The 23,767-nt window shown below is 33.9% G+C and overlaps 1 protein-coding gene across 7 annotated transcripts in view; it reads left to right on the top strand.

Moving 5' to 3' along the window:
- LOC105344510 (receptor-type guanylate cyclase Gyc76C) overlaps positions 1-23,767 on the top strand; it is a 50,191-nt gene that overhangs the window by 13,694 nt on the left and 12,730 nt on the right. For 3 of the 7 annotated variants that reach the window (XM_066065521.1, XM_066065520.1, XM_034457081.2), the window contains exons 2-5: positions 14,490-15,080; positions 22,133-22,321; positions 23,031-23,151; positions 23,303-23,449. In XM_066065521.1, coding sequence (XP_065921593.1) covers positions 14,694-15,080; positions 22,133-22,321; positions 23,031-23,151; positions 23,303-23,449 — 844 coding nt within the window. In that variant the 5' untranslated portion in view covers positions 14,490-14,693. Of the gene's footprint in view, positions 1-1,339; positions 1,494-5,109; positions 5,249-13,614; positions 13,770-14,226; positions 14,378-14,489; positions 15,081-22,132; positions 22,322-23,030; positions 23,152-23,302; positions 23,450-23,767 lie in introns of those variants that run through there. The other 4 variants (XM_034457080.2, XM_066065519.1, XM_011452292.4 and 1 more) reach the window with 4 other exon arrangements.

The following is a 23,767-nucleotide window of genomic DNA, read 5'->3' as shown; positions in this document are numbered from 1 at the left end:
TGATAACGTGTTCTTTAGGTAAATTATTTTCAAACAGAAAAAAACCTTTTACTTATTTACGAAAAAAGATTTTTTTTAACTTCTCGTTTTTATATTTGTTTGCAAGTCACCCAATTTCCTAAAATTTAATGAATTATAATCACCGTTTGGACAATGGTCCGTTTTCTATATATAGATTTAGCATGTTTATTAATAAGCAAGTTACATTAAACTAAAATCCTTTACATATTTATAAGTTTGCTAAGTTTGTGCATATTCAAAGTGGTGGAAAGAATATTTTTTCGCGTAGAATCGGACGATGATATTAAATTCTTCAGCATCTTTAGATGATATCTCGAAAGCAAGTTCATACCAGCCAACAACAGCATGTGACAACAACAAATTCTGAATTCTAGAAATGCGCTAACTGTATTGTGATTCATAACATGGCTTTGACGTTTCCTTGTCAAAACAACAGATATCATTAAAATGAAGAATCAATTAATCAAAAAGTTAACAATGTTTTGTAAACCGTCGTTTACGCTCATTGAAGATATCAGTGTATGAATTTTTTAAAGCTCTTTGTTTAGCTAAGAAATCTGAAAGTATATGTTTCGAAGATAAAAATGTTGCATTAATCTTTTATTGTTAAAAAATACCAAATCATCAAAATCATAAGTACAACTGAATCCGGGGGACTGATAATCCGAACGTCGTAGTTCTATTTTATTGCAAAATAATATTATTTGACACACTCTTCTCTATGCCTGTTAAACTATTAAAAAATCACACGCATTCTTATTGCAATATTCTATAGTTTGTTAGTTAGTAACATAAAAGATCGGCATGGTAATGCTGTGTTGGAAGAAAAAAATGTTTGAAAAAAGAAACCGCTTTCTCATTCCGCTACTCATAATGAAATACCGTGTCACATTTCTAATAGGACTGCCCTTTTTAATAATTAAACATATCTCAAACTATCTAAAAGAAAGATACGGAAATAACTTGCTAGTTTTACAGCAAAACTACACAAGCTGGCGAGCATAAAGATCGAATTAATAATTGATAACGTACAGGCAGCAGTTTTTTTTTATATGTGGCAACATCAATTGTATATTGAAAAAAGAAGATGTATTTTCATCGCCACGTTTTGTTGAATAGAATTATTGTTATTTAGTACGACAGGTGCGCGCGCTCTCCATTGTTTTATATACTGTGATGATGCTACTCAATCGACCCTCTTCCTCGCCGATGTAGTGCCATCATCAGCGGCTTGGCAGTCTAATGATAGTTCATAATTAATTCAAAGTGAGGCCTAGATGACCAGTTTTGTCTACAGCCTGGCCATTTCAGTGTACGTAGATGCTCCGTAAAATACCACTGGCGAGAAAGTTATTAGATGAAAAGTTTCCGTGGTTTATGATCTTTTTTTTTCTTCTGTGGAATTTCGGAATTTCTTAAAGATTAGTTTGTTCCTCGGAGGTCTGGGCCCCCTTTTTCTTAAATGAAACACGGTAAGGTTAATTTTTTATTCTTTAGCAATAATAATTCATTGTAGATTTATAGCTTTTTCAGTTTTTGTGCTAAGATTTAAAAGTATATTATGTAATCCGTGTTTATATTCTTTTTGTGGTCTGTAAAAGTTATAAATATTTCAGTTAGTCTAAAACAATGGTACATTGACTGAACATTTGATTTATGAATCTTGCAGCTGTATATATCTAAACATGCATTTAATGCACAAGCATTTTTTACAATCTCAAATTTTTTGAAAATTTTTCAAATTAAAAAAAATCATTTAATGATGCCAGAAAAGCGATAAGATTTACATTGAAAGAAATTCCATTGGTCATGACTTTTTCACCTTTACCAAACACGCCCTATCGAACTTTTTACCAGAGTGCAAAAATAAACATTTCGGCGAAAAAACATTTACATGAATCCTACGTTAAACCAGTTTAAAATTTAATTTCAGGCATTTCCTGGTAATGTTGAATGTTTTTTTAGCGAACATTTAAATTTCACATCTACGTTTTTAAGAAGTTATACCCAAGCCACCCCAACGGTAGCAACAAAGGAAAAGTTGTACCAAGATAACGGAATTTGTTTGATGATACCAAATATAAATGTATGCACCGTTGAATTCAGAAATCGTGCTTATTGATTTCTATATAGTATCAGCCTTTTCTGTACTAAATACAATACCGTACTCGTAATCGATGCTTGTAGTTGGACAGTGCTACAGGGAGTTTTAAAAACTGATTAAAAGTCATTAGAAATCGGCTTTTTACGCTAAGGTCCAATTTCACATTTGACATTTGCGTTTCACAATTTACGCATTGCAAATGGGATTGAAAATTATACATCTTCTGTCGATGAATTATTATGATTAAATGATCTGAATATGTCATCATTGTATTAAACCATGTTTGAAGAGGCCCTCCTCTAATGGGGAAAATTAAGGTGTCTGACGACAGATGTAAAATGTAAAATTAAAAAATCAACTTTATCTATATGGATTCAGGGGGTACAAAAGCCAGGTTCAAACCACCGCATTATATCGTGTTTATACATACAAATGTGACAATAGTTTATATTCCATGCGCATATTCTTTTACTAGTAGTTCATTTATTTATATAAGATGCCCTAGGAAGGTGGTTATGTTGTTAGAACCATTTTAACAAGACCTTGGACTTTCATCAGTAGGACGTTACAATCTATTTCTTCCGTCGATACAAGTTAAAAATGACGCCGGTTTTAAGTGAAATACAACACGGATTGCGTAGTCTTAGCTCAAAAGCCAAACAAATCTTGTTGATTTCAAAGATCAATGGCTGAGTGGCCAGCAATGAAACGGACAGGCCTATGTCACAATGCTGTTTGACACAACTACCCAAAGTCCAAGCTCTTGTTAAAATGGTTCTAATTACAACAATAATAGTAAATGCATGTTCAGCCAATTCAACATGGACGATTGGAGATCTTCATTGAAGTATGCATATACATGTAAGATAGCTGAGAATCCAAGCCAAACTTGAAGCGTAAATCAGCTACGGTCAAAATTAGAACCAATGCTTCGATCTTCAAGGGGTAATAAAACCCAATGCGAAACATTAGAAACAAACGCTTCCGAGTCGACACCACTGCTTCATATAAAACATTTAGGCGGTAATAAAACTCATTCTTCTTGTGCAAAGATCTGTATCTTTTGCGACGTAGTCACTTATACAGTGAAGGGAAAAAAAAACCCCAAACCCAAGTTCACTGTCTGATCCGAGTCTACAGGGACCAAGAGCAATTAGTGTTCTTTTACATGTAAACATTTGGTACGTTTTAATGGACGTAGGAATTCCTTCTCGCGATGGAATCAAGACGCTGTGTCCGAGTTACCATCATGATTGCTGAGGCAAATGGCTTAAAATTTGTTTTCCCTGATTTTGATGCATGACATCTTTCTTTTACGTTTTAGATGAAACAATCGTGAAAGGATTTAGATAGGGTGGGGAAGTGACACCTTAAACCATGGAACACCCATCTAATCAATTCAATATCTTCTGCAACCTAAAGTTTTTACTTAGAAACAATATGAATTATCGCCAATGAACTTTCATTAGGGAAGGTTTTTTAATGATGCAGGGTCGGATTTAGAAAATAACTAGTATACTCTGTCCCAAGATATCCTCGATTCACATATTGCATGATTACTCGATATTTATAAATACCTCAGGATCCAAACGATGTTCATTCCAAAGTATGAAAAAATTCCAAGACTTCTCCGTTAAAACTCCTCCTCTACCTTATCATGGTTCAATATACGGATAAAAATTGTTATGTCTACGGAGATTTTGTATTGCAGCAGACCCGGATGATAACGTTGAAAAATTGCGCGAGGTAATCCGAGTGACTTCCGAAAGAAGAAATCTCCGTATGAAAAAAAAGTGAAAAATGATAATGTGTCAGTGAAGACATCTTGGAAATTTTCCCTTTCATTGATTTCAATTGCACTTCTTTTTCAGGTATGTGTATTTTTTTTTTATTAAAATCGGCCAAACATGCTGCATAAATACCTTGGGACAGACTATCGATATCCACTCGTGCACATTTGCAAACGTTTAATTTATCAACTTAAACCAAATATCCGTTTTTACGCAGTAGTCTTACTCAAATGATACAAATTGCATTTATATTATACGATATCAGACATGTAGATATATAATTGAAACTTTTAATTCACATTCTGATTGTCTACAATGTTGCAATGATTCCTTGTACACTTTTAATGGTCATTCGGGTAGCATATAACTGCAACCACCTAGATCCTTTTATATTGTAAACAATTGAAAAGAAATGATTGTGAAAATAAATGAGCTGATTAATCGTAAAATATACAGTCATGCAACAAATGAAATCACATAATATGATACGCGTATCAGATGTTTCAAATAGGAGAATACATGTTAAACGTGCCTTACTTTCAAATATGTAGGCAACAGATGTAGATCATTAACGATTAAGAACTTTTTTTATGATAAGGACAAATCAATATTCAAGGAAGAACATGTCAACCTACTGTGTTTAAGAAATGATGCTATTTTCTTCAGACATTGATTTTCTGAGATATTAAAAAAAAACCTACCATGTTACGGACACCCCCCCCCACCTCCCCACAAAAAAAAAAGATGAACGCGGGACGGTATTATATTCTTTTAATTCTATTTTGAGGGTCTCTTCAAAGTTGATGTTATAAGCAATAGAGTAAAAGTGCCCTTTTAAAAAAAAAAGAATAATAAGCCTTAGCTAGAACTGAACTTAGTCTTTATATCAATTGTATACATCATGGTTTTTATTTTTGGCCGCTGACTATCCAATCAGTGGTCTTTCCGCCAACTCTAGAATACATCGTCTTATTCGTAAAGTGCTGTCTAAAACTAGAATTTTAACACCCGTTCTGTCCATTGTTGATAAATATCCTCATTTCTGAGCGTCCAGAAACACTTGGACATTAATATGTACATCTGGATATGATATTGATTGATTTTGACCACAGACAAGTGTGAAGAGATATAATTGCACACACGTTTGCTATCCGTCTGGAATCTTCTGCCTCGCTCATTGTTTTGAATTTTCTAATGGAAATTTCGGCGCGCGGGAAATTGGTGGTGAATCCCCACCCACCAATTTGGTGTTAAATATGGACAAACATGTATTCATAAAACCGCACCTGCTTTGCGATGTTTGGATGGCGATTCGAGACTTAAAGTGATAAAGGTTGGTAATTTTGCAAATTGACATCGAATCCCTTGAATAAGTAACTTTACTTATTAAGTAACTTATTAAGTAACTTTACTTATTAACGTAAATTCAGTTTTATGAAATATCATGGTTTCATGTTTATTACCAGACAAAAATATGAGTTTTAAATTAATTGTAGAATTAGGATAAAGTTCAAATAAAATGAGTGAACGTAAACATGAATTAGATAAACGTTGTCCAATCGAAAGAGACACCATCCCTTTTCCAAAATAAAACCGTCACCTTAAACAAATTATTTATAGTTTGTTATCGCATATAAATTAAAAAAAAAAGCAAAGCAAGGAATTTCAAAATTGCAAAAAAGTAGTTTTAAAAATCCTTGTGATGCAAATTTAAAATATCAATGTCGTTTGGATCTCACGCCTCAAATTTAACATACAAAGATGCCATCACATGTACAAACGTGGTCATTTCATTGTTGATATTGTCCTATACACATATGTATTGATTTGTTTCGCCTCACTTGGTCCGATATAACTGTGTTGATGTTGATGAGTATGAGTCTTTATCTAGCGCCATTATTCCCGTCCTACCTATTGCTTCATCAGTCTACCACGTGACCTCTTCGGGCAATTATAGCAGTTTACAAGGTACATGAACATGCATCTATATCGATTGACTCGCTCTGTAATTATTGGACACCTGCACGACTATATGGTCCCGTTGGAATTACTATGAAACGATTTTGCAGTGTCCAGTGTTGACCTTTTGAACAAAATAAGTCAATTGAAACCCATGTTAGGAAGAATTTATACTAGCCTTGCGTTTGTCTATTTATCAACTGCGTGATTAGCCTTAGCAATAGGAGATCCATGAGAAAAAAAAGCCGGACACTGCAATTCTGTAGAAAGGGACTGCTTTTAATATCCCTTTTCTAATTTCCTGTTTGATTGTTCTTCTTCTAAAAATTATGTGGCCTTCGGTACAAAGTATGCACTTATAACCATAATGGTGGTTATTCAAATTAGCGAATTGCACTCTCCTCTTTCTTTCTCTCTCTTTCTCTTCCTCCCCCGCGGACTTGCAGGCTGTTGAATTAGCAAGCATATTTTGCTTACCTAAAGGCAAAGCGCCTGCATAATTTTAACAAAAGCTTTCTTACACCTTAAAGTAATGTAGCATAAAAACATCATTGTTTATGCCAAGCTTGTCAGGTGTGTTTTGACCTGTTTTTTTTAAAGCTAAATACTAGTATTCCAGCCAGGTGTGGTATTGGGGTTAGGGTGTGATTATGAATCAATATAATGAGAAACAAAGAAAATGATTTAGGGGAAACGGAAAGAGAATATTTTTGTTAGAAGTCATACGCAACATATGTATGACATCGCTGGCATCGGGAGGTAATTAATTTCGTCTTTATTAACACAAATTATGCAGCGTATCATCTAAAACTAGAAAAAGAAAGAATACAAATATCTTGCAATTAATTCCTACCAAATGATGTCTTTAATCTTTTGCCTTTTAGCTTTGATAAAAATAACCAAATAATTTGTCTTTTTGTGTTCTAGCTTTGATATTTATTTTGACTTTTTGTTTATTAGCTTTGATATCTACTTTTCATATGCTATTAACGTGCCAAATTCGATAACGATTTTACGAGAGTATACACAGCGCTATTGCCTTTTTATTTGAATAATATTTCTTGGAAACAGAGAAGCAAAAGCATTTTTTTGTTTTATTACTAGTATGGCTTTTATCCTAATTGCTTCTGATCACGATAAAATAATAATATTCGTCTTTTGTTTTTGTTATCAGAATGTTAAAGAAGTTTGTATGGTGACGATAAATGTTCAGTTTATATTTTGTTATGAGGACTGGATAGCCTTAATCTCCTTTAGAATAAGAGCTTTATATAAGAAAAATTTGATAATGAATTTAGCAAATAATACATGTTCTCTGACCCTTAGAAATATTGAATGGAAATTTTCATTTCAGGCCCAGATCTAGATGGGGTGTGTGTGTGTGTGTGGGGGGGGGGGGGGGGGTTTAGGGGGCAAAATTCAAAGAACAAGGGACGTTATTAGCCGTATTTGGCCGCAAAATTTATCATATTTTCAACGTCTTAGTTTTGTTTTTTGATGTGGTGCATTTTACTAAGTTCGATACTGGCTAAATTCTACAGGCACCAAAATGACGTCATTTTTCATTATGACGTCACTAGTGTACGCTGAACATGGAATGATCTCCAAAAATCGTTATAATATATAGAAATATGAATAATCTTTGCTGAAATTAAAACCTTTCACATGCATTAACCACTTTTATATTTAACATACTTATTTTCTGTATCATAACAAATTCATATACTGAAAATGGTGACGGTTAATAACTGTGAACAATGTGAATTTTAGCGAAAAGGATTAGAAAATTGCACAACGCGATCCGACACGGACAGTTACTCGGCGTAACACGCGGTTTTCACCGGTGAAAGAGGGTTTATCTTATAAAAATCTAAAATAATTTTTTGTATAGGCTACGTAAGCCAAAAGGAAAAAAGAAATAGAAATTGCAAACGAAAAATAAATACATTGATAAATAAATAAATAGAAAATTACAACACACACACTATTTAGATGTAAACGATTATATAAAATTTTTACAGTGGATTTTTGTTGAGATCATAACAGAAAATAATCGCCGACATATTGAAAGGATTGGTCAAAGCACTAATAATCTCCTCTTTAAGTAAACAGTTTATGTTTAAGTCCATTTGGATCCGTCATATGTGAACGAAGTAGTTTAAGCAATCGTAAAACCAGAACAGACGTTAGACATATTGTCATATTGTCTTCGTCTTCCGTGATCTTTTCTTACTTTCGACTAGTACCGATGGTCGGCTGATTAAATAGACAAGTTCGCAATTGCTGAATATTCACCTGTAACTTCGTGGGCATTGCTTCAATTTATCGAGGAAAAGGGTTCCGCGCCTGACCGCCGCTTATATATTAACCGATAGCCGGTAAATGTTAAACCTAATCCGTATACTGTTGATCGTAGCCGATTTGTCAAAATCGCCCCAAAGACAAGTAGACCCTCGATCGTCAGTCGGCCGACATTTAAGAAAATCCAATTGTCGATCGACCGAGCGACGACAGACATAAGAACTGTCTTCCGAAGGTCGGAAGATGATTGAGAATTGCTCGATGGACTACTAGTATTGAACGACTGGTTTAACTGAAGAAATCGGCCGCCGACGCAGAAAAAAAAATTGTAACTTGGCCCGATGGACACAAAATTGGTCGGCCGACGAAAAATGAATACGACATCGTCCAAGACAACGACTGATGAACTGCCGACTGTTACCCGATTAATCCCATTTTTACCCACCCCCCTCCAAAAAAAAAAGTCCGCCGTTGCTAGTTTTTGGAAAAATGTCTCGGGTTTTACTCTATTCAGCGATATCAAATCTAAAATATTAATGAAAACAATTATACCTTATCGATAAAAACGATAAATGCAGTTAATTTCAACTTTGGTTCATGATTTTATTATTTTCTCCCTCTCCGTAAAAAATCGAGAAGACCAAAGTTATTTTCTTACACTACATGGACTGATTTCTTTGATATGCCGTGGAGATATATATAGTTTAAGCATACGATGTAAGTGCGTAAAATGCGACCAAATGCTTACAAAGTTCTAGAGGATGCATGTTTCTCGACAACAGTCTTGAAAATTGTTGATGCTGTCAGGCTTTAAAGACATCTTACAACCTCCCAAGAGCAACTGTTTATTCACACCATTTACATAAAGGACAACAATTGTCTTTAGACTTCACTGTGTTTTAAACTTTGAACCAAATTAATTTTTTTGTCTCAATCTGAGATCGGGAGCTACGCTACAGTCCTGCAGCTACTTTAGTTTTAAATCCCAAAGTTCATAGAACGTACTTTTCAATATTTTCTTTCTATAAACTTTTTTTTATATTTACTAGCATCTATTTTTTTCCCTATAAAACATGCACATGTTTCATACACCGGTATATTTAATATTCTTTAAACGTTATGAGGTGATAATTTCGGTCGGGGCGTGATCAAATCTATCATAAAGCCCGTCGGGCTTTATTGGATTTGATCACGCCCCGACCTAAATTATCACCTCATAATACTCAAAGAATGATATCTTATTACTTATATTCATATAATTTTCAGCAATTGTACGATTAATTATTGGAATATAAATAATCAAACCCCACTTGCACCCCAATTATACGTCATTTGAATTTATTGGACTGTACAGTACAAAATCGATACGTAGTGTTATCATAGGTAAAGACACTGAAAAATGTAAATATTCATTTTTTTAGCGCGCAGAATTAGTGAATCGGTAGATAAAGTGTCTTTCGTGATCTTGTCTAAAATTTTAGACTTCATCTTCATCAAACCACTTAGAAACCTTTTGTTTACAGGCTACATCACTTGTTCCAAGAAACGAGAGAGAGAGAGAGAGAGAGAGAGAGAGAGAGAGAGAGAGAGAGAGAGAGAGAGAGAGAGAGAGAGAGAAAGAGAGAATGTGTGATAGACTCAACTTTACGTACATTTAATTTTAAATCACTAATATAAGCTATTTATTTAATCTAGTTGTCATATATTAAATCCTTTAATCAATAAAATAATGCACAATAGCATATTATGATGAAATTCAACCAAGCAGTTTCAGAGTCCACGTGCTATATATACTCAGCCTGTTAGCTGCATCACATGCTCCTTCCGTGAGTCGACAACAAAAACGTGTCGTTCCTTTGTTTTTCAAGTCCGAAGATAATAGAAGTATGATCAGCAATAACTTAGTCTTACATTGTTTGTTATGTTTGATATGATTCTTACACTGCGAGCGTGAAGTTTAATTTGTATATATTCTATACGTTGAACAGAATTAACAAACTCTCTCTCTCTCTCTCTCTCTCTCTCTCTCTCTCTCTCTCTCTCTCTGAATGTATGTTTGTGCATACTAACAGTGACTGAACTACTAATGTCTTATTTGAATAAATTTTATTTCTTCTAGACTCACGGTTTAAACAACGATCTCCACACAATGACTAAAAGTTTGTATACGATCTATGACCAGGTTTATAGGTTTTATCTATACAAAGCACACGTAATTAGATTGAAAAGAAAGTGCATTGACCTGTGCTCGTTCTTAATACTTGCTAGAAGTTATAATATATTATTCATCTGTTTAATTAATGAGTTTTCTTGTATATTAATGTACCGGTTGGTAAATGATTTTCTTTGTGAAATTTCCGCATTTATAAAGTTGCTAAATTGTTCTATCTACGCGCGTCGATTGTCTTAAATTACATGTACGTAGTTGTTTGTGTATTAGAAAAAATCAAGAAACTAACAAAGTAAAAGTAAGGTATTAAACAATAAAATGCTTTCTATGGTGATTCATGCGGTAAATGAAGGTGGCGACATTGCAGAAAAAAATTACATTACCTGCGTTCTTTTTCTCTGCATTGATCGCTAATTTATTGTTTATATTTACATCTTTCTAATAACAAATTAATAAATTGGTTGAAAAAAGTCAGAAAAATTAACAAAATTATTGTTACGTACATCAGTACGTTAGGTATAAGAAACAGCCAAATCGTCTCCTATTGGAATTTGATTCTGACATCACCATGATTATTTCGTGTAGTCCGGGATTTTTCTTAGGTTGCTGAAGGTTTCGACCGGTCGATAAACTAGGAAGAACTGGATCGTTTATATTTCAGTTCTGTCAATTTCAACAGAGCTATGAATGTACAATCCATTTTCGTAATAAAATAGAAGGAATCATACTTGGTATATATTCATTTTCCTCTACAGGCTTTCGAGTATTTCTCAGCAGTACGGATTCCCTAACTATGTCGGGTTAGTTAATATGAAATTTTTATTCTAAACAAAGGGAATGGAAAGTTTGGAAATAAATACTAATATATACCAAGAAAAAAATAGAAGAAAAAAAAAATAAGAGAAATGTTTGGTTGTGTTAAAATCCAGTTAAGCCTGTCCGTCATGTTTATAACGCCGCGTTAAAGGCTTCGTAAAATGTCGACGTTTCGTTTTAAAAAGGCGCCGTGTTTAACGTAAAATGTATCATACTTACACTAGAGTTATATGAATAAATCATATACCATTGAGTTTTGTTTATTCTTGGCTTTTGAAAATGGTAGGTATCATTAGATTTTAAAACACGGCATTTTTTGGCCAATAACGTCCCTTGTTCTTTCTTTAATTTGCATTTTTAAAAAAACCAAAAATATGCCTCGGACCCCCTCCTCTCCCCCCCCCCCCCCCCGAGCAAACTCAAATAACCGTTGGAACACACCCCCTCCCGGAAAAAATTTCTCGATCCGCGCATGTTCTTGACTTTAAAATGATGAGAAGACAGACATACCACTTTTCCAGCTGTTAAAAAGCACATGGGATCACACTTAGTCTTAATAAGATTTGGGTTAACGAAAAGAAAAGTACATTCTGAGTTTTTATGTCATTCACCTTAATTTTTCGTTTATGGATGCATCTGTTAGGGGAAATGCACAGCTGTAAAGCAAAGATACTGGGATTGAAAAGCGGAGAAATATGCACAAACATTCAGGGCATCCATAAGATTTAAAAAAAAAGATTGATAGATGTTGTTTGAATGTATGATTTTAACAACAACAAAATTTAAGCAGATGGAGTTTACAATTATCATGATTATGCTCATAAAAGTATATACCTATACAGGTAGCTAAAATGGGCCGATCATTGAATTACACTCTGGGAAAAGTTTCTACACAGGTATATTATGATATGTCCATCAAATCTCAGCTAACCCTTTAAATAAAGTCTATGATATAGATGTTTTGAATTATATCGTTTTCCCTAATGCTAATATGACTTTTTTGGGGGTGGGTGGGGTGGGGCGCTTGATTGTTTACAATGCCGTGTAAAATATATTCAGGTAAAACCCTCAGATAAAACATTGGTAAAATTTATCGAGGCAGTTGAAAAAGCAAAGACTTCATTGAAAAGATTGTTTGTCTTTTTTTTCTACTAGTTTTAAAAAAATTGAAGCCATTTGTTTCAGATATAATCAAAACCAGGATTACCACATTAAATGTAGACCGGAAAAACAAAATAACATGTTACATAAACCACTCACAATCTGTAGTTTCTCATTAAGAATTTATGTATCCCGACTTCCTTGTTTATATACGATAACCCAAAACATTTTGCCTAAGCTCTTGATGAAAGCAAGCTCTTGTTACAAAAGTTACGATCTTCAAATTGCATATTTTAAAAAAATTTGAGTTAACAATGACTTTTCAATATTGGTCACGCTGACGTTGGCTAAATTGTGTATCAATGAAAAATGAAACACCAGCGCCAATATAAACTTGGTTTGGCACATGTATAATATACATGCGCGGATCCAGAAAATTTTTCCAGAGAAGGGGGGGGGGGGGGGTCCGACGGTAATTTGAGTTTGCCGGGGGGGGGGGGGGGGGGTCTGGACCCCATCTGATCTCCCCTTTAGATCCGCGCATGGTATACATTGACATTTAGTGAGCGAATAACAATGTTATAGAATTGCAATAATGAACTGGAAGAATTATGTATTATTTAGATCATAAATCATAAAATTCATATTCCCAAATTACACACCATTTACAACGGCTGTCAGATTGCACCGGTAATTTCCAGTCAGTTCTCTGTTTTTTGGGCTTTCATCAAAATACCAAATAAAATTTAGCTTTGTCTCCAATTTTCGAGGAAACAGGGGACATTATTTTACGTATAAATGCAGATTAAACATATTCGGAATCATTCTAGTATGCACTTGACATTTAAATATTTCGACTGATTTTTTGATAAGAATGAAGATTTTTTTCATTAACCTTTCTTTTTTATACTTTAAATCAAGTTATCAGTTAAAATTGTACAAAACAAAAGACAACAAAGGAATTTACAGATCGTACAACTAGATCTAATCTGGTTTATACCAACGAGCATCGAAGGGGGATGGGCGGGTGGGGGGATATCAGCAGACCTTTCCCCAACATCTTGACATGTCAAACAATGTAGCAAACACTAGAAAACTTAACCAAGCATCAAAATCCTAATCCATGGGGTTGAGCGGTGGAGGTGATGGGGGGTTTAAAAATTGAGGAACCATCTCGTTACATATATATTTACTTTTTCTCTCTATATTAATATGAAAAAATAATTGCAGCTAAATCCCTGTATATGCATATATAAAACATTTTTTATTTTGGATCTGCCTTTCCGTCCTTCTTTGGTCGGCACTCTTCCATTGGTTATACATGTACCAAGAAATACGATATAACATAGAGCCGTCTGGATTTTATTGTATTGTGGGTGTGTTTATACAAGTATGGAGTCATTTGTAAGGATTAATGTACACAATGTGTAGAGCAAACTAAAAATGCTTACCGAAAACATTGAACTGGAAAATTTACAATCACGATATCATCTTTAAATTTACTAAGGTAGGCGAATGGCTTAAACGTTTTAGCTGTCTTAATCTCATGTCATGTGGAATGTATAAATAAACCATGTATATGCTTTATGTATTATTCCTACTGAGTCATGTCTGACATTAGTGAATTCAACAGTGAAATACACTTACATGTATTAGTGTTTACAGAACACGCGAAAATTTGATGCTACATTCGATAATTTGTATAAACGAGACAATAATTGCATGTTGACATGCATGTAACAACAAATTCAGCTATCGTGCATCTAGTGACTCGTTGATGAGTATACACAATTCTAACTGTTACTATATGTACAAAAGCATATACTATAGAAGAATGCATTCTAGTGACCTACAAAGTACGTTAGCCGATACATCCTTAAAATGGACATAACACCGGCGACAAATAATGAAATTCAGCGTTTCCTGTTTATAAATCCTTCACACCGCAGTTTTTGTTTCTGTTTAATCACTTCCTTCATTAAAGAGTGCACTTATTTACAAGTAAATTGATATTAATCCCGTCATTGCTGTATGTGAAACTGCTCATGCGTTCAAATTGTAACAGTTTAAATCAATTGTGACACTTTAAATGGTGCACAATTCTTGCTCCCTTCGGTAAGAGCGTGTTGTCTTCTTGTCTTGAATCTATAGCTAGATGACGCGACAATTGGATTGATATGGAGATTTCATTTATGTACATGTATAGTATTACCTTTATCTTTTTCAGACGAAATGCTAAGTGGAAGCTAAGCTAAGTGAAAACCCACAATGGGGTTGCAATCTCCCACGTGATACCTTATTTGTTAGTAGCCGATTCAAGAGAAAAAAAGGATCTACGTATGATGCAGTCTTGCGACACTGTGATATTTTTTCTCTCGGAAAACTTTAACTAAAGAGTTCGTTAGGATATAACAGTACGAAAGGCAGAAATATGAATGCAGTGAATCGCTTGACCCTTCTGCTGGTCACGGTGGTAAATTTGATTGAAACTGGCCAGTCTAACAAAAATGTCATACGTATGGGGTACATCACAGGCTCCAAACTTAAGGACGACGACGGTTTCTTCAGTACACGCCACGGTCAAAGAATATCAGGGGCCATCACTTACGCTAGGGACCAAATCAACAACGATTCGTCCATTCTTCAAAACCATACCCTGGAATTTCTCGTGGCCGAGACGTACTCCCAAGAGCTGCACAGTATCAAGGAGACAGTGGAATTGATTGATAGAAATATCTCCGTGTATATAGGGCCACAGGAGACCTGTGTCCACGAAGGAAGAATAGCTGCCTCTTTCAACCTGCCCATGATTTCTTACGTAAGTCTCTTACATTAACAAGTATAAAAGATGTGGTGGTGGTGGTGGTGGGGGGGGGGGGGGTCTGACATTTAAGATCCTAAGATTCATGGCAAAATTGCATAAAAGCGTCAAAATTCTTTCAATAAGATTTTTTGGACTTTCTAAAATAGATCCAAACATAAACATGTAAACACTCATTTTTGTATGAAATGTGTCAATACCATTAATGTCCTTGGGTTAGATCTCTCAGAGTAAATTGTATTTATGTGTCTATAATGACCTTGTTATGGTAATTTCCTGTTTTGATGTTGCGTCGCGACAGTATGTTCGAAAAAAAAAAATGAATCAGTTAAAAGGAAAATTTGTAACTTCTAAGTAAATGTTAAAAATAAAAAATAACCATTTGCTGGATGTGGGAAGCAAATAAATAAAAAGGATACATTTGCAGATGGTACACTGTTTAAAGGTGAACGTCTCAACGTATTGTGTGTTTGTCACGCCGATGGTGTTAAGCAAGTCCATCGCACGCTGACTTTCTAATGATGAAGCATTCATTCACACTCACACACACACAATGGTCGATATAGAGTCACGTCGACACGGACATATCAGTGTCTTCTGCATCCCAAGCATTCAGTGAAACCCTGGGTTATTGTATGTTATTGATATGTTCTTTCGACTTAAGTTATGTCCTAGAATGATTAACTGAATCTACATTTGTAATCATAAAGAGTTTAAGATTCCATTTTTAGTACTTTATTTACCTCAAATCATTTGACAAATGTATGATCTGTTTAAATATTTACTTTTGCAGTACTATCAACGGGCTACACGTATATAAATATTTGATATACCAGTAAATATAACTTCACAGAAACGTCACGAAAAGAACTATACTTGGTGAAATATATAATTTATATACTATTAAGTATTTAGTATTGGGTGTTTCAAAATTATCGGTAAACATAATAGGAATATTACGAGGTTTATTTTTATTTTAATAGAAACAATAAAGCTTTACTGGCTGCTATATATTGCTCCAGTCTCCAGTTTTTGTCACTTTCTCTCTTTCGGGAACGTAAAACAGTAAACAGGTAGACGACCAAAGGTTCAGATCCACAGAGGCAGAAGTCGCACTTTGAGGCAATGATAATCATATACATGTTGGAATAACTCAATTATCCTATCCATACTTGTTAATATATCAAATTAAAGTCATGTCTTTCAGACAAAATAGTCAAGCTTTCATCTCACCAATATTTTGGAAGCAAAATCAGCAATTGGTGTGTATGGTTTTAGAATCAGTTCATAAGTCAAATTATGATCGTTTTCTTGGTATCTTGACGAGGTCCGAGATAATGAATTGTACCGGAAACTCTTAATGTGCCACGGAATTGTTAAAATAAACATTTCTGAAGCATTCAATATTTGATAAGGTTAGTAGTCTTTAACCAAATGTTCAGTTAGTAGAAAAGATCCCGCTTAGACATACAACCATGCACTGCATACATCATTTCATTTCTCATGAGAAAAAAGAATGAGCGATAACGGAAATCCTTCAATAGCTACGGATGCTATCAACTTTCCCGGTGATTGGCGCAATATCTGCTTTTCGGATATTAACAGATAAATACAACAATTAACTATGAAATTCTAGATCCTTATTTTCTTTTATAGTGCTAAAGATGGTTTATGGGATAGTATTTACAACCGACGGAAATGTAATTATGTTGTGATCGTTATTTGAGGAACGGTAGGGAAATGTTGTGACAGAGTGGATAAACGCATTTGTTATCGAGATTATAGCTTCATCATCTTTTTTGCACCAAATTAGGACCGAAGTTCAACAAAGAGAGACTATAACAGTTCTCGTGCTTTATCTAGAAATGCTTTTATTGTTTATAAGTACGAACAAAATGGAATATTACTCATTTTCGATTTGATGTGGCATGTTATAATGTACCCAAAATACGTATATTGTTCTGCAGTACCTGTGCCTATCGAATATTTAAAAAAAAGATATAAAATACAGGAATCAGAGAAAATGTTGTTCTGACATATACACTAGTACATATGATTGAACATATCAACCGAGGTCCCTTGTAGCAAGCAATTTAAGTAACTTTCCTTTTTAAATTGATACTGTTCTTATTCTCTCCTTTAGGGAAGAATACACACAAAGCCTTTATGATGAAGAATATGACTGTCAATGTCTCTATAATAAATTTACAGGTCTTATCTAGCAAAGAGCCTTGTCAGAAGAAAAAGGAAATGTGCTGGAAATGGAATTTAGCAGCACGCTTTGCAATAATATCATAATTAAAAAAAAATTCAAGTACATTTCTTAAGATTTTGAATCGTTCGTTATTCATAAGCATTTGTGTCAGAAGCTCAGTTTAAACAGAACCAGACACCTACGGTCTCTTGAAGTCTAAAAAACACAAAACTTGTATTATCGATCCTCAGGTCCTTAAAAAAATTGAAGAGTTGATCCCCAATATTTTTCACACAATCAGAAAGAGAAGACTGGTTTAAAAAAAATTGGACAGAGAGAGTGAACGCGGCATTTATTGGGAATAGAGATCAACATGAATAAAAACATCCATCAATATTAAAAAAAGTCACATTCTAACTCTTTCTGAATGAAGGCTTAAACTTGCTTTTAATTAAGGACTGCCATTCATAAATAAGTCATTATTACTACATGCCGACACAACATCAATTTAACTGTCTCATTGAAGAAGATTTTTTAACCATTAAACACGACACCATGTCACATTAACGGAACTTGTTTCTGGAGATAAAATCGACACTTTTTTTTACCCATTTTTTGTTTCAAACTATATCGATGATTCTGTGTATACCTGTTGCAAATGATTTGCTTTCTAACCCTTTCTCTTTGCGCGCTTCCTTATCACATGCCTAATAAAAAAAGTCTAGATTTTGAAGATTCGCAGCGTTTTTATACATATCCATTGGCAGCAGTGTGCGATTGGTGGATGTTTAGCTAGAATTTATGTTGAAAAGATGAAACATATTTAAATCTAAATTGATAACTTTCTTTGGTGAAAACGTATAGGAACTTGGAAATAGCGCTTGTTTGTTTGAAGGGTTGGCGCAAGATAAATGCTTGTGAGGTTGATATTGTGTTCTGTTATCTCTGGAACATAGTTATATTATTTGGCGTTCATTACCAGTTTTACCTTGATTTTGGCGATATTGTTTATTTTTAGTCGCATATTCAAATGCTTGCGTAAGTAAAGCGGTGGGGAGTGACCAACCAAAAGACACGTTCGTGCCCTCTGGGGCGTATTGAGACTTGGATTCAGATACCGCGTTCGTGATCTCAGATTTAAGCTATAGGTATCTTACAAGCTCAGTAGTGTAAAAAACAACTTTTCCATCAATCTTTTTCATGTCTGCAATAAAACAACATCGTACTTTTGCTGGCTTCATTTGCAATTGTAGTTTTGTATTCACCGATATTCTTAGATATCTCGTCGCCATCGAAAATCCATAGCATTAACGAATCTTTCGGCATTTGTGTATTAAACATTGTGTCACAGGATGTTTTCTACCCCTTTATTCCCCCAAGGACAAGTGATTTCCATTCTGCCTGAATATTAATTTGAGTGCGTACGATTGTAACAGGTGCATTAGATCAACTACGTTTTACTAGAATTGAATCATTTACTGTTTTGATTAAAAGCATCGTTAAAGCTAATTTATTTTTACACCATGCGTTAGGGGCAAAGAGTGTTGTTTCTGTCTTGTTAATGTCGGAGATTTTAAGTACTTTGACCACATGTACATTGATCAGAAATAAGATAATGTCAAGAGCAAAAAATAATAACATAATTTCTTGAATTCAGTGTTGTAAAGAACAAAAATCGCTGTTATAATTACCAAGACACTGTGGTTCTTCAACATTTATTGAATACCAATTTTCGTGTATTTTTTTTTTTTATACGAAAGCGAATGTTAATTGAAATGCAATAAATAGTTACATGATGTAATGATAGGATATAATTGGACACTAATTAATATTTCCCTGCAACTGTAATATTCTCACTCAAACCACGAAAATCGATGTCCTTAAATATTGATAAAAACATAAAATGCTAAAATAAATCAATTCTTCGAAAAAGTAGGATAAAGATTCCAAATACCTAACAAGATGTATTCACTGTAGAAACTATACAATATCAATGCTCTGCATACTAGTACATCATTTAATGTGTTAGAGGTTTAAATGATACATCAAGGAAACTAAGAATATTTTATTATATAACGAGATGTTGTATAAAATTTGCTTCATCTTCACTGCAAAAGGTTTTGAGATAGAAACTCTTTTGTCAAGAACATTATAGGTCAAAATTGCCCCAAAGAGAGAAAATAATCAGCCATTTAGATATTACTACATTGTTCAATACGACAGTGGATTCAGCAATGGCTCTATTTTTGTTATCTTTTTATTGTTCGTTTACAATTGATACCAACAGAAATTTATCAGATCTTTATGGTTGAAAAATTGATCAAGTTAACCAATTTTTACAAAATTTCCATAGAAAATTTGTGAACAAAAGAAACAGTTGTTGTGCACGTTAATTATGACGGATAAGATTATCTCGACAGTGATTAGGTGAGTTGTTCTCGCGTTTCATTCGACCACTAGCTTATGCCGTGTTGTGTGTGAAACGCGTTTTGACACGTGTCAAACAAAGCTTTTTGTTTTATCTGAAAATGAAATGAATGAATTATTGAAAAAAGACTTTATATAATGGCTTGTGAATTATTTGACTTAATTTTTAAGAGAAAATTTTTGATATTTTTAGGTATGATTACGTCTTAGCAAGATCAATCGTGCAAGAAATAGCATATGCTTCTGGGCTTTTGTTCTTGAGAGTTGTTTTAATAAAAGATGAGCATACTATGTGTTGATAAAAAAACTTTCTAAGATTTAAGACAACATTGTTTTTAAACGTACTCCCCAAGGAAGAGAGGCGCACTCAAACGTATACACACAGATGAAAGGAAGAGATGCAAGAATGATATCTTAAACATTCCTTTTAAATGGCGATGTCCATCGATTTGTCTTACAAAATTCATCACGTGTTCACGATTAAGACGGTTGCGATTCCTTTATTTCATGGAGATGTTGATGTCACTTGGGTCATGAATAAATGAAATGCGGACATTTTAAGCCCTCAGATCTCGTTAATACAGATGTTAAAAACGTCACACATTGTTTGGTTCCAGTTAACGAGTCTCTTGTAGCATCTCCTTGTAACTACTTTTTTTTGTCTCTTTGGTGGCTGTAGAATTTCTTCAGAGCTCGTAAACAACGTTCATACTTTAGTAACCTACAACAGCTTTTCTTGATTCTTCAATTGATAATATGATTTACTGTCGCGTGAGAAAGGAAATCAGGACAGTGCTGTTGCATTTCCGTGAAATCAATTTCTCTTTTCCCGCTAAGTACTACATCCCATGGACCCCATTCATTCATTAGATGCCGTACAGAGTTAACGAATTCAACCAAAGTAATTACCAAAGAAAAACCATTTCATTCTGAACCACCTTTGAAGAAAGGTGATTCACTCTTGCGTTTTTCGAATGCACAAACAAAACAAAATTTTTAGATTATATCTTCATTTTCTAACCAAACAACAACACAATAAATAAACAGATTAAATCTTTATTTTGTAATTCAACAAAGATTTTTAAGGTTATTTAAAACCCGATGAGAAATTGTCCTTGAATTCATAAAGATCTGCATTTGACAGACACATATCCTGGAGGCTTTGTACGCTAAATACCCCAACAATGACACTACGCCGTATATTGTATCTTTCTTTGATAAAACAGCTGTTCCGGTTTCTGAACCGATCGAGCATATATATTACCGGTAAACACGTATTTTCAGCAATCTTTACATACAATTTGTCAGGGAATCTCATGCATATTGTCCTAAGTTGGATTTAGAAATTCGACAAGTGATTGCATTTGGGTCATAAAGGAATTACATTTTTAATAGAACCATTTTAACAAGGCTTTGGACTTTCAATAGGGTGTAACTATCTATTTTTTGCGTCAAAAAAAGTTATATACACCGATTGCGTAGTCTTAACTCAAAAGCCAGACAAATCGTGTTGATTTCAAAGAGCCATGGCCAAGTGACGAGCAATGAAATAGACAGGCACACGTCACAATGCTGTTTGACACAACTACCCAAAGTCCAAGCTCTTGTTAAAAAGGTTCTAATGTATTCAAATGAAATTGCATTTAATATCGAAAACAAAAATAGTCTTCTCTCTGGAATACTCTTGACAATTGTGTTTAAAGTATTAGACTCAATTGTAATAATTCGAGAGAAAAAATGATCAATTAGAATAAACCCGTTCAAAATAAAACTTAATTTCCGCAGGATCGTCTTGCAAGCATATTTTTGTTACGATGTAGTCAACTAAATAATTATATTTTTTATTACCCTACGGATTTATAGCATCTGGCAACATTTGACATATGATAGCTTAGTATAAGCTTTAAGCCAAAGGTAAAAAAAAACAAGTTTGCTTTGATGATAGTAATAACTACATGTAGATATATCATATTAATATATAGATGTGATTCAGGTATCTTTTTAGATTAATGGGTTGTTCTTTCGTATAATTGCGAATGTGTTTTTCAGCCATCACACAGAAGTAAAGTAATGCTTGATTTGCATGTGTAATTCCTATATTCTATGTTTACAATTTTCTTCTTTGTTTTTAATTTTCGGGGGGGGGGGGGGGGGGTTAAAACGGCATGTGCCATGAAAATGAACCATAGAGAATTTCAAATTGTGTATTTTTAATGTCCAAAAACAATTTTACAAACAATGAGATATTTACGTCATATTTCACCCTGAGGCCGAAGGGTATATGAAATACAACCCGGAGTAAGTATTTATACATTTGATGTATTACTGACATTATAAGCTATATATACATGTACGCATATCATTTGTGGAATCCACAAATATTGTTCTGACAATAACATTTAAAAAAAACAATAATATCTATTTTTAGTTTTGTGCAGCAGATGATGTGAGTGACAAGGTTAAATATCCGACATTTGCCAGAACTAAACCAACCGCTTCCCAAATATCAGCGAGTGTCGTCTGCATCTTGAAGAAATTTAACTGGAAGAAGGTCACTTTCATTCACACAGCAAACGAAGAAAATGGCTTGCCGGACACAGTGGCTACTATTGAAAGTGTAAGCATCTATTCAGCATATTGCCAATCAGTAACTGTTTACAAACTTTTTTTCGCACAAGAGAATATTTGTGATTTTGTGAAATTACCTTAACTCGCTGTCACTTATCTTTGTTTTCACAAACATGTTTCCACCATATATTTATTTACAGTGGTATCATTAAAATTCGTGGGGGCCAGTTTTCGTCGATTACTTGAAATTCATAGGTTTGTGGAGACGTAATTTCGTGTTTTATCTTCTACCTACAAGAGGAAATAGACTTTATAACACTAATTTAATAATTCGGGGAGGATGTTAATTCGTGGATGAGATCGAGGTACCCACGAATTCCACGAAAATTGAGCCACCACGAAATCTAATGATTTCACAGTATTATATATTAAGATTTATGAACATGTCCCTATCGCTAATAACCATTCTTTAATCTTGTCACGAAAAAAAAAATGATATGTATCATGTGATATTTTTAAATTTTATTGATCTTGTAAATTTCTCCATAGCCCTGTATCTTAATAAACTGGATTTCTTGAGATCTTCAATGACAAATTGATATTATTGTGTTAATAAAATACCGTTTGTATTCAGTTATAAATTCAATTAAATTTGCTTTTTGATCCTCAATTTCAAAAATCTTCATTGAAAATGTATAATTGTTAAACTAAACTATACGGACTCTAGTTATAGTGGTTATATTTAATCATTTCTTCAGCTTATGAAGAGAGAAGGCATACAAATTACTGACAAGAGGAGTTACCGCTATCCATATTTCCACGGGGAAACGGAGAACCCTTTTACAAGTCTTGTAGCCGCAACGCGTACAAATACACGAAGTGGGTAAATTTTAAAGTGGGCAATTTAAAATGTTTACACTCTTAAGGAAAAAAACTGACCAAAAACGATTTTTAGATTGATTCTTTGTTATTGTATTGCAAAAATACAGAAGAAAGCAAAAAGTAATAACCGTTTCTTACAATATTGTAGTCTACGTGGTTTTGGCCCAGTATTTTGAATTTATCGGCTTGATGGACCATCTGTATGAACTTGGCTTACTGGACACGGGGGAATATTTTGTTGTGGGCGTGTGTTTAGCAGAAAGTGACACCATCACACCTGATGCATATCTGAAAGGTACAGTAGGTTAATTGTTGACCAATTACATGTAGTTGACGTATTCATTATTATTAAGATGTATTTGTTCGTCTATTATGATTCTTTTAGTTCTTTGAAGGTACGTGCAATACTATGCCAATTTTTTATTTTGATGTGAATTATTTGTGTCAGTGTTATACATGTAACAGAAGGAATTTCTGAGAAAACTTTGTGATTTTTAAATATTGTGTCATGTAGACCAGAGTGCAAAAACCGGACGTGTGTATCTTTATACAAGAATTAGTGACAGTTATTGTGAAATTTTTAAAATTCGTGGGGCCAATTTTTATGGATTGC

The sequence above is a fragment of the Magallana gigas genome, chromosome 7 (genome assembly GCF_963853765.1).
Source record: "Magallana gigas chromosome 7, xbMagGiga1.1, whole genome shotgun sequence".
Taxonomy (NCBI): domain Eukaryota; kingdom Metazoa; phylum Mollusca; class Bivalvia; order Ostreida; family Ostreidae; genus Magallana; species Magallana gigas.
This window is presented reverse-complemented; position numbering and strand designations above follow the sequence as displayed.